At 38.0% G+C, this 12,531-nt stretch overlaps 1 protein-coding gene and 1 pseudogene across 1 annotated transcript; both read right to left on the bottom strand.

Moving 5' to 3' along the window:
* Positions 1-66: 66 nt before the first annotated feature.
* Positions 67-4,538, bottom strand: dhdh.2 (dihydrodiol dehydrogenase, tandem duplicate 2). The gene is made up of 7 exons (XM_004539642.5): positions 4,383-4,538; positions 2,544-2,655; positions 2,233-2,396; positions 1,736-1,991; positions 1,026-1,150; positions 693-840; positions 67-506 (listed from the first exon to the last, which is right to left on the bottom strand). Exons 1-7 carry the CDS (start codon positions 4,470-4,472, stop codon positions 397-399), a joined length of 1,005 nt encoding a protein of 334 aa, XP_004539699.2. The 5' UTR covers positions 4,473-4,538; the 3' UTR covers positions 67-396.
* Positions 4,539-7,565: 3,027 nt separating this feature from the next.
* LOC112429773 (trans-1,2-dihydrobenzene-1,2-diol dehydrogenase-like) lies at positions 7,566-11,200 on the bottom strand (annotated as a pseudogene).
* Between the last annotated feature and the right edge of the window lie 1,331 nt (positions 11,201-12,531).

Below are 12,531 nucleotides of genomic sequence, written 5' to 3' on the forward strand. Positions count from 1 at the left end.
ATGCGTTTGAATCATTGTTTGTGGGTATATTCAATTTCCGTGCACAAAGTAAAGGAGTGAGACTAGTGAGACTTGACTCCTTTATTAAAATTTATTTAAATGTGTTCTAATCACCAAAAGGTTTCACAGTGGTACAGGGTATTGCTAGACGCAACAGTATCCAGGAATGTAAGAACTTACAAGTACAGTTTGGCAAAGTGTTGTTTTTCCATATATGACCATTAATGACAATATTTTTAACATCTTCTGTAGTGGCTGGGTTTGGCTGAAGGATAGTCTTTATCCTTACAACTTGATGTGTTCCTTGCAGTGGTGTAGGAATAAAGGTTAATTTTGAACCAATAAAAGAAAATTATCTGGCTCCCGTTAATCACAGCATGGGTACGTGTTTAACATTTACTGGCAGTCCTGGCTGTACACCACCCCCACCTGCCTGCGGATCTCATCCTCCAATTCAGCCAGCAGGAGAGAGTCTGCATGGGACATGACAGTACTTTCCTTCAGCCCTGGGGGGAAGAAAGAATGTTAGGCTTGCTTATGTTTTTAAGTAGAGTTTCTGATGCCACCTTGTGTTAAAGGTGTGAATTACAAGTCAGCCAATAGCCAAAATATTTGGACCATTAATGATTTTTTTTTTTTTTTTTTTTTCCCCTTAGTGTGGATGCAGACTAATAATCTAAAAGTCTTAGTACCTTTGAGCAAACACTGTCGAACCTCTTCTGCTTCATAACGCATTCCTGTACTATTGATGAAGTTGAGAGGCAAATAGGGTTCTGGAACTGGGTACTCAATCTCCTTCTCATTCACCACTAATGATGTGGGGCACCACATAGCAGGGACCTAAGAAATAAATAGATTTAAATAAATAATATTAAAAAAATATAGATAGCGATATATATATATAGATATTTGATTCAGAAATTACCTTGGTTGACTTTGAAATGATTTGTATGATGTATATCCTTAATGATTAACAAAAAAAGGTTTGCTCAAACTAATAAAATTTAATTTAACCTTTGACCTACCCGAACTGTGCCCTTTGTTCCCATAATAATGGCATCATTGGGCAGTTTTACACCTGAGGAGCAGGTAATCACTGCCATTCTGTTCTTGGAGTACTTCAGAATGGCGACCACGGTCTCATCCACTCCTATAATAACAATATAATTTATATTATATATATATATATTGTTATATATTTGTTATTATATACTATAATAGCAAAGAAAGTACATTTGGTAAAGACACATTAGGATGAAGGAATATGGAGACATGGTTGGCTGAAAATATTGGACCATAAATAACTGCTGCAGTTCAACCTTTATTGTGCCTCATAAAGGCAACAATAGATAAAGACTTAAAAGAGGAATGCTGTAAAAGAAAAAAAATCTGAGTTCACACTCAGCAGATGTCATGGTGTCACTAAAGCTGGAACATTAACTTTACAACTTGAGCTTTTTTCAGATTTCAGTTCCCTATAATGTTATCACATGACAAGCTGCAACTGAAAACAGCTTTGTCACTGTCAGCTCTGTTGTGGACCACAATAATACATTTTAGTGACTAAAATGTCAACAAAGATTGTTTTTTCATTGTTTTTAAGCGAGCAACAGAAAAAAAGAACGAGTCAGCTATTCCACCATTGCCATTTGACTCAGGACAGTAGTATAAACAGCATTATCGTGTAAGTACAAAACTACATGTTAATAAGTGACACGGCTTTAAAAGTCATTACCAGTCTCCACGTGCACTACTCCACTAGCTTGGATGCTCTCTGGCTTCTCTCCATTATACACCATGGATACAAACTGCAAGCAGTAGATCCCAATGTCTAGTAATGCTCCTCCACCTAGCTCCTTCTGCATTGCTCTCGGTACATGCATCAATGGCAAACCAAACTCTGATCTGACCATCTTCACTTCGCCCAGCTCCCCCTGGGCCAGCAATCGTCTGATCTCAACTGAGACTGGGAAAAAGCGGGTCCAAACAGCCTGGAACAAAAACACAGTAGATATTTCATACACTCACATATACGTACTTGGTTCTGAGTAAATTACATAGAATCAGCTAAAAATTAACTAAATGTTTTTACATTCTCTTATTTACATGAGGGTTTGACACTTTGACGTGCACCAAAATTGAAATAAAGAAACACTTATGACTAATAGTGAAGGTGAAAAATAACACCAAGAGGAGAATTTCCTTTTTCTTTATGGTTTTCTGTACTTGTACCTCCATGAGAAAGACACCATTCTTTTTGGCTGAGGCCAGAATCTGCTGCACCTCCTTGGTGTTCATAGCCAGTGGCTTCTCACACAGCACATTCTTCTTGGCATTTGTAAAGAGCAAACAAGTGTTCAGATGGTACGGGTGGATTACTCCGATGTACACCACATCTGCAAATACATAAAGATGCCGACCAGAGAGAGCACCATAACAAGAATGATTATGGAGTCTAACAAACATCTAAGTCCTAACCGGAGCAGGAGCTTTAAATCATCAGCGAAGCAAACCGAATCAGCAAACTTTTGGCAGAAACTGACCAATGTCACGATCTCTGGCCAGCTCCTCATAACTGCCATACGCTTTGGAGATGCTGTGTTTTTTGGCAAATTCCTGTGCATCCTCCAGCTTGCGTGCTGCCACAGCCACAACCTGTAATACAGTCACAGATGAGTTCCTCCTGTCAATAACTAAGTAAGCAGGCAGTTTCTTGTTGAGTCTTGTCTTGTTTCCCGTTCCAGTTTATATAAATCTTCTGGATATATAACAATTAGGTAAGATTTTTATCTTTTGTTAGTATACAGGCTCCCTCAGTGCCACCACAAGGTCATCAGTTAAGTGTGATATGTGTTGGGAAAGTTACTTTTAAAATGTATTCCATTACAGAATACAGAATACATGCCCCAAAATGTATTCTGTAACGTATTCCGTTACGTTACTCAATGACAGTAACGTATTCTGAATACTTTGGATTACTTAATATATTATCATGCTTTTTACAACAACGTGAATGTACTATTGCTGTGTGATTTGTTACTATTACTGAAGGTCCGCGACTCCGAACTGTAGTAAAGGGACCTCTGAGTAATACGGCGGGGTCCCTGTCGGCTCGTAGCCGAAAAATAGCTTTACTTTGTTGTGTGGGTCAATTTTTCTTGCGAGAGACAGAGAGAGGCGTAGAAAGGCTGCTCCAACGGAACTTATTGTTTTCGGAGGAAAACACGAACACGGTGTACAGTCGAGTCTTAATAGCTTACTTACAACTGGGCTCGTCAGGCACTCTTCTTGGCTGCAGTGGTTATTATTATATTTACATGCTTCCAGCTCCAGTTTTTCCTCGATGACAACTCGTACCTTTCCACTCCCCTTTTTCTCCCTCCTCGCGCTCACAGACACATAACGTGTATGGCAGTCCATTCTCCCTGCAACACGGACTATACTGCCCATGATGCTACATTCTTTAGAGCTATGCTTGTAGCGTTCTGCCTGTTAGCTTAGCACAACAACAACAACAACGAAAAGGCGCTCTCTCACCCAGGAAACACACAGTCGCAGAGAGAGAGAGAGAGCGTCGCCCTGTAACCATGGCAACCATAACGCTGCCGCCTGGAACAACAGAACGTAGCTGTCAAACAAAACTCAAACAGTCCTGACCCGCGACAAAATGAAACAGGAAAGTACCGCAGTGTAATCCATTTATTTCAACAAAGTAACTGTATTCTAAATACCACCTTTTTAAACGGTAACTGTAACGGAATACAGTTACTCGTATTTTGTATTTTAAATACGTAACGGCGGTACATGTATTCCGTTACTCCCCAACACTGGATATGACACACACACACACACACACACACACACACACACACACACACACACACACACACACACACACACAGAATCTTTAACTCTCAAGGCCATTTTGTATTCACAAACCAGGAAAAGTCAGTCTCAAGTTGCTGTTTCTTTGTAAACTTCGTTGCAAATAAAACGGAAGTTTTAGGGAAACTTATAGATATTTATGTACCATAACTGTTGATTTGTGGAGTGCCAAGAATTTGAAATACCCATTTATTGCGTTATTTACGGTAAACATGTAAGGCATACATGTGACGCAACATACTGCAAACTGTAACTTGCAGTTTTCGCAAGTTCACGGCCGGAGTCACTTGTATCGGCCTTTGTTAAAGACACAAACTGCAAATATACAACATTGCGTCAATCGAATGTTGTAAGAAACTGATTTCAAAAGCACTTCTAATCAGTAGAAACTGAGCGGCAGTCAGCACGGCTACAGGAAACCACGCTGAGTGATAAGGAGAAGGTTTATGTTTGATCACTGGGTAGATTTGTGAACAGTAGTTCGCTAACAGAAATACCTGATGTTCTTCAAGTGGAAGAGTTTTCAGGGCCACGGTGAAGTCATGACTGATCTTCCCGGCGCTGCAGATTCCCCACCTGGTTGCCATATTGGACACGGCGGACTGAGACAGATTCGAAGCAGCAGTTGCTGTTCTCGGCCTCAGAGTGGCGACACAGCATGCAATGTGGACTTTCAGACACAAGTTGCATTTTCCTACATGCGTTGTAGCTTCATGTAAAGACAAATGCATATAATCTGCAAGCAGTGAAAATAAATGTAAACTAAAACAGGGAGAGCAAAGAATAAAGAAATGCATTTAAAAATATGTAAAAACATACTTTGTTCTTTAGCTATTTAAATACAAACAACCGAAATTAGGAACTAAACAGACGATTATCAGACTACTGTTACAGAAAGTCACGTTTTCATGAAATTAAAAAAATCAGAAAATAGCAGCTAGATTTTTTCCAGGTTTCCCAGAGGTGCTGCCAGCATTTCAGACACAGCACGTGGAAATTCATTGCATGCGTGAAATAAAGACAATACTATGCTGACGATGTGGTTTTTAAAACTACTGCGTCGTAACTGTGACCATAAAGGAAGAACTAAAAACGCTTTTTTTCTTCTAATTTCTTATTCCATCTGCCCCCACTAAGGGGAGCTCTTTTCCTTTAATCTTTGTAATAATAACCCCCACATTGTTTTAACTTTGATTTCCTCTTTTACAGTGTGTATACTGCTTACTTATTTTGTTAATTACTATTAATTTATTTGCCTATTATATATTTATCTTTAAAAAAAAAACAGTCTGTTATAACCTGATTCCACTACAGTCACCAAATTTTATGTGCCTTTTTTTTCGCTGACTGATTCTGTTGTGTTTTCCTCTTTATTTTTTGTCAATTATAATTTAGCTGTATATCCTGGAGTCTTAACTTTGTCCTAGGGAATGATAGGGCGTGGAACACGACCTAACTAGGCACAGTTTTTGAATGAATTCACTTGTTTGTTTGTTTTTAGGACATAAATCACATGACATGTTAGAGCAGAGCTGATATTTACTTTGTTTAAAGCTGCACAGTCCTTTTATTTAACCTGCCCATTAAATAGCATAAAGGTTTTTAGTATAAACACAGCAGATGTATAGAAAGATATATCTATGATTAAATTACCCAAAATCAAATAATAAAAATATGTCATTTTGAAGCCATGGGATAAATTCTGTATGTATGTATACATAAATGTGTGTTTTTATATATATTTAGACATGGCCCTACTATATATAATTCTATATATCCTTCAGGTTTTTATCAGTCCTGCAAATCCCAACGGTTGAAATTAAAAGTAAAAATATTAAATAAGCCATACCCTTCCCTGACTGAAAAAGCCTTTCTTAAGTCCTAACCTTGAAAATCAGACAGTACAACCTATTTTTGAATTTGTTTCTATACCAGTGCAATAGTCAGACACAACAGAACACTTCAACATGTGCCACTTGAAGTTGCTTCTTCTCTCCAGTGGATGATATTTCAAATGAACATGGCTTTCACAATTAGTCCTTTATTGAGTTAATCAATCAAACACCTCACAGTGACAGCTGTTGGTTTTTTTTCATTAAATGACTAGGACTCCATCACAGGATGGTGACACAAAAGGCAGAAGCTCTATCTGTTTACACTGCGATTTGTTTGATTTAAATCTTTTTCTTCTGTGTAATAAAAACATTGTCAATGTTTTTCAAGAAGTTTGCTGTATTTAAATGGTAGCTCTGGGGTATGATAATTATAATTTGCTCTGTCATGGCTCTATCATGAAGCTAAAAAGACTATAAAGATCAAACTCCCTAATAATGCAACCAAAATTTACATGTTCCAAAAATTTGATGACTCTTTAATTTGGTGGTTAATCATAGTCACTGTTCCCATACTTTGTCATGTGGTGCTCTGATAGATCTGCTCGTTTCAATTGCCTCACGCAGAGGGGTGGACTATGAAGCAAGATTAATGGGGTAACAATATATTAGGTTGAACTTAAAACTCAGCCCGACCGGTCAGCTATGTATAATGTATTAATTTGTGTTTGTAAATTCAGTTTAAAATCATCTGGAAGAACCATTTTTTCTCTGATTATTTTATTTATAATACATTTTAAATGCAATATAGATTCTCTATTGTTAAAAGATCTTTTTAATGAGCAACTTTTAAGTCATATCTTACAACAAAAAGCCCCTAAAAAACCTTGCAATAAGGTTACATAGACAGACAGACAGACAGATAGATAGATAGACAGACAGACAGACAGACAGACAGACAGACAGACAGACAGACAGACAGACAGACAGACAGATAGATAGATAGATAGATAGATAGATAGATAGATAGATAGATAGATAGATAGATAGATAGATAGATAGATAGATAGATAGATACTTTACAGATATTTCATCTTGTTTGATTCTATTTACAGAAAGGAAGTTGTCAAATTTTATTCACAATAGAACACAGAAGAAAAACCATATGATAACAAGCTGGATGTTACCTCCCTTCTCTAGTCTGAAGGATATGATGTTCATGTTTTGTAATAATAATTTTGAAATTCTATTAATCTGACCATAGAGCAGTTTTGCACTTTGCTTCAGTCCATTTTGATGAACTTAGCCAAAGGAAAATGTCAGCATTTCTTCTTCTATTTCTGGATCATATGGCTTCTTTACCTGATAGAGCTTATAGAGCAGCAAACTGTGTTTACATAAAGTGATTTAGAAAAGTTTCTGAGCCCATGAAGTGACACTAATGAAAGAATCATGCTCATTAAAAAAAAAAAAAAAATCCTGTCCTGCCTGGCAGCTTTTGCAATCAGAATTATGATCTGTAGGCACTGTTGTGCCAAACATGTAATAATAACGATAGAGTACAAATGCACAACGTATTGCCAACTGCCGCACCTGTAAGAAAAACAAATATACAAAACCTGGAACACAAACATTAAAAAACGCACAGGTACATAAATCAACAACCTTCTTGTGGAGTGTGTGAGTGTGAGAAAGATAAAGAGAGAGAGTGTCGAGTTTGAGTGTGCCTTTGTCACAAAATGTACTTGAAAATGGGGTAGGAAGCTGTCATAACACCCCCTGCCTGGTACCCGGCAGAAGATAGAGAAGGAATCAGTTATAGGGATAATTTCATATAGAAAAAAGTCATCTGTTGCTAAACCTGTCCTTTTCATGTGAATGTGAAGCAGAAAGCTTAGCTTAGCAGAGAAAGCTGTTAAACACTGTTGTGATATGCATTTTCTCTGGGTTTTAGATTTTAGGTTTTGTCAAACCACCCATTGCAAAATAAACCTGGCTATGTTGAACTTCCTTCATAGTACATCCCACTGCTTCTTCTGTTACATCTTAGTAGGATTTGGTCTGAAACAGCTCTGCTTGACAGTGGCTTCACTGGCTGTCTTGGTTAAAGACAACTCCCACTTGTTTCCTGATTTCAGCCATGATCTCTGACAGCAAGACAGAATCTGCCAGAGGCATCCGTGGGCTCTAATTAAGTCCTGCAAATGAAGAGAAGTTTTATCCAAATTCTGGCTTATGGACAGATGTTATATTTTATTTAATAAGTGTAACTTATGTACATATCCATAATGAACTGCAATTTATGACAAGGCAGGAATATAAAGATTGTGTAAATTATTATTAGAAGTAAAAGTAACAGTACTGTAATATTCTGTGAGCTAAAGGACATTCCAAGCACTCATTACATTCAGTCATAATCTGATGAGTATAATTGGTGTATACTTCTACATTTTCATTTGTCGCCCTGAGAATGCAAGTGATTGTCTAAACCGCAGTGTCCTTCTTACAAACTCAGCTTTCCTTTGAAGCAGTGGTTTAGGCTGTCTCTTCAGAGAGAAATACACACATTTCCTTTTATCATGACCTACCTTTAAGCAGGCGCTGCCTCACTTCTCCTGCCTCATAGCGCAGCCCGGCGCTGTTGGTAAAATTCAGAGGGAGACACGGCTCAGGCAGAGGGTACTCTGTTTCCTTGTCATTCACCACCAGTTTGGTGGGGCAGTGCATGGGGCCAAGAACCTGTACAGTGAAAAGGAAGCAAACTTTTGTTTCAGTCCCTCAATTTGCAAATTCATCAAATACAGTGAGATCTATGTCTGAATATATTGGTTTAATTAAATGTGAAATTAATCATCAGTCAGCACAGTCTTTGCATGTCCCTGTAATTTCTTAATGAACTCAAATAGTCCTGCAAAGGACCAGCATAGCATACTTTAATGGACCCTTAGTGCCCGCAATGACAGCGTCATTTGGTAGTCGGGCTGCAATTGAAAAGGCACACAAGGCCATCCTCTTCCTGGAGAATTTCATCGTCACAACCACTGATTCATCCACTCCTGTTAAACATTCAAAAACATGAAATTATTGAAAGCATCAAACAAATTAGCATTAAAATGTTGTTTTAGACCTCTGCAGATGCAAATCTTTTTATTATATATTTAAACTGAGTTTGGAATTAGGTTTATTTATTAGTTTTTTTAAGAAGATAGTATACACAATGAAAGAAACTATTTTTTATTATTCAATAAATTGCCAAATGCCTTCCATGAAGAAAAGAAAATGCTTAATACATATATTATATGATGGTTTTGCACTAAGATATCCTTCAGTGAGACATGCAGTTACATATTCTCCTGCCAGTTTTACCGTATTACTGTATTCTCTGGGGGGATTTGGATTAGTGTGACATTTTAATGATAAGTCTTGGATTTTCTGTGTGAAATTCTGTCCTGGGGTGTTTACATTTTAGGCAATTCATTTAAAAGTGATTCCTCTGTATCACACAAAGTGTGCTTCTCTTCCTCTATTTGTTTTTTTATGGCAAGGCTCAAGCGTGCGTTTGTGATCGCTGAAGCACGCCCTGTGGTAAATGATACTAACACACATCCTATTTCTCCCACATGATCTGTATCATACCTGAGTCAAGCAGCACCCCTGTGGCTTGGATGGACTCTGGCCTTTCACCATTGAACACCATCAACACAAACTGCAGGCAGTACATCCAGCAGAGCTCCTCCACCCAGCTCCTTCTGCTCTGAGCGAGGCACTTTGAGCCGAGGGGAGCCAAAGTAGGCTTTTACCAGCTTCACATCCCCAACCGCCTCCTCTGCCAGCAGCCTGCGCACCTCAGCATACACAGGGAAACAGCGGGACCAGATGGCCTATGAGGAAAAGGGCAGATCCAGATATTTTGATCCAGTCTCGCTACAGAACTAAACAGTTGAAACTGAAGTTTCACCTGAGCAGGCATTTATTATAAAGCTCCTCAGTTATATGACTGTTGTGGCAAATCTGTACTGTGAACAATAATTTTTCCTGTCAATAATGTAAAATAATAGGAATGGCAATTTCTTACAATCCATGTATATAATTTGACCATTGGGTTTCTTAGTGGTGTAAGCCAAAAACAAATACACAGTTGCATTTTATGTAGCTAACAGTTAATTTAGAAGAAGCAAGAACAGAAAAACATTGAAAGCTGCAGGTGTATTGTGCACGAAATGGGAATTAAAATGTGATCATCAAGCCAGGTGCAGATGTGTCTGGCTGTGGCCACAGGTTGCAATAGCAACCTGAATCCCATTCCATCTGAGCACAGATAATGTTAACTGCATGCCTGTGAGGCTGATAACCCTCAAATAATAATAAAAACAATAACATTTTCCAAACTGATTATTAACTTTTGCTGTGTTTTGGAAAGGCATTAGTTTAGTGACTTATATTTTCTTATTGCTGTTTTTACAACAGCTGCATGCATGACAATAATTCCTCTTTCAATTCAATTCAATTCAATTTTATTTATCACAACAACACTTGACTCAAAGTGCTTTCAATTGTAAGGCAAAGACCCTACAATAGTAGAGAAAAAAAACCCACCAATCATTTTACCCCCTATGAGCCATCTGCCATGTCCATGTCCAGACCATGTTGATCTGCATATTTGGAATTTTTTGTTGTAAAATTGAAAAATTATTGTACCTTTTTCCACTTTCTTAGTAAATTGTAAAAAAAAAAAAGAGAGATTTAGAAGATTTAAGATAATTGCCTTCGGTTTCCTCCTGAAATGGACAATTCTTTCCTTATTCTGTGGCACTGTAAAAACTGACCCTTAAGTTACCACTACTGTTAGCAAGTGTCCTCAGGGCAAAGCTATAAATGACAGCACTTCATCCCTTCAGCCTTACCACCATCAGGAAGACATGGTTTTTCTTAGCTGTGGCAACGAGGTCTTTAACCTTTCTGGAGTTCATAGCAAAGGGTTTTTCACACAGCACATTTTTCCCAGCCTTGAGGAACAGCATGCCAACTCTCCAGTGTTCTGTATGCAGCATTCCCAGATATACAATGTCTGTGGGAACACAAGTTTTTCATCCAAACAATAAAACCGTCACACCCTTATCTCTAATTGTGCAGTCAGATTATTACCAATTTTTGGGTTATTGGCCAGCCCCTCATAGCTGCCATAGGCCTTAGGAATACAATGTTTCTGGGCAAAATCTTTGGCACGGTCAATACTCCTCGATGCAATGACTGCAATCTATGCATAACATTAGAAAAGGAAAGAAAAAGAACAACAAAACAAACTCAAACAAACGCACACACTGCACACCTGTTCAGTGTATAGGGGACACTCTGTGTGACAATGTTGTACCGAACTTCCTTTAATTGAGTACCCGATGATCTCCCGGAGGCAGAGTCTTAATGGCCACACTAAAATCATGGCTGATCTTTCCAGCTCCACAGAGTCCCCATCGAGTTGCCATGTTGACAAGTGACAAATGAGTAGGCTATAGTGTTGCTTCAGAGAAAAAAAAGCCTGCGCTATGACCTCTTGGAAATCCTGCAAATCGGGAGAAGACACCTACTAAACGAGACTGCCCTGTAAAAATAACTGCCTCTTAGCTTGTTAGCACAAGTCCATTTTTAGAAACAATACATACTTTTTGATATTAAGCGACTTCTAGCGGTGGTGCAAGAAAGGGGGTGGGAATAACGTGGAAAAAACCAAACATGGATTTCATCTGACCTGTCTTTTTAAAACTCTCGGCCATTGCAAAGTATAGTTTTTTTTCACGTAGGAAAGATTCTCGCAATATTCATTAACAGTTTATTTTTGCTTCACATTATTGGGCGTATTGATATTTTTCTTAAAATCTTAAAACTGACGATAGATGTGTACTAAGACAGCAACGGTTACGCAACAGAACTTGCCCAGGATTCCGCTCATTTTTAAGATTTCATCACTATTAATGTAATCCCATGATATATATCAGCATATCACCACAAGAAACTGATATTAATTATTTTAGCGCATTAACCTTTTCAAAAATATATAAACAGTGTACAGAGTAGCGTGTCTCACTGTATCCATGGTAACATTATACTTACTGTTTCTTGTACGTGACATCTAAATCACGCCCATGAAATTCTAATATTCTTCTAATATTATTCTAATTCAATGTCATATGTCATAAATGAAATCAGGTATTATTATTATTGTTCATTTCCCCCCCAAGTAAAATAGCCTATGGTATATCATACGAGTGACCATAACGTGACCGATTACGCATGCGTAGCTGATGGGAGTTTCGGAACTTTCTTACCATACTTTGCGGATTTCTTGTCGTGTTACTCCAGATATACAACACTGTGTCAATAAAATGATGTAAGAAACTGATTTCAACAGCACGTCTAACCGCTGAATGATGAGGGAAATTTTTATGTTTGAATGACTGGGTAGATTTGTGAACAGTGGTTTGATAAAAGACATATCTGTTGTTCAGCAAATGGAAGTTTTCAGGGCCACCGTAAGGTCATGAGTTTCCCCACCTGGTTGCCATATTGGACACCGCTGATTGCGAGATTAAGTTCAACTCAGCAGCTACTGTACTCGGCCTCAGAGTGGCGACACAGCATACATGTGGACTTTATGACGTAACTTTTTAAGTTTGCCAGTATTTTTGCATCACAGTGGAGATATATGGAGATACGGGCATTGCAGTGTTATATAATATAGCTTTGAATCAATGAAAAGAAACAAAATGCTACAAAAGAAAAAAAAAGAAGGAATAAATAAATAAATATTAAAAACATT

This window comes from Maylandia zebra, linkage group LG1 (assembly GCF_041146795.1).
Source record: "Maylandia zebra isolate NMK-2024a linkage group LG1, Mzebra_GT3a, whole genome shotgun sequence".
Taxonomy (NCBI): domain Eukaryota; kingdom Metazoa; phylum Chordata; class Actinopteri; order Cichliformes; family Cichlidae; genus Maylandia; species Maylandia zebra.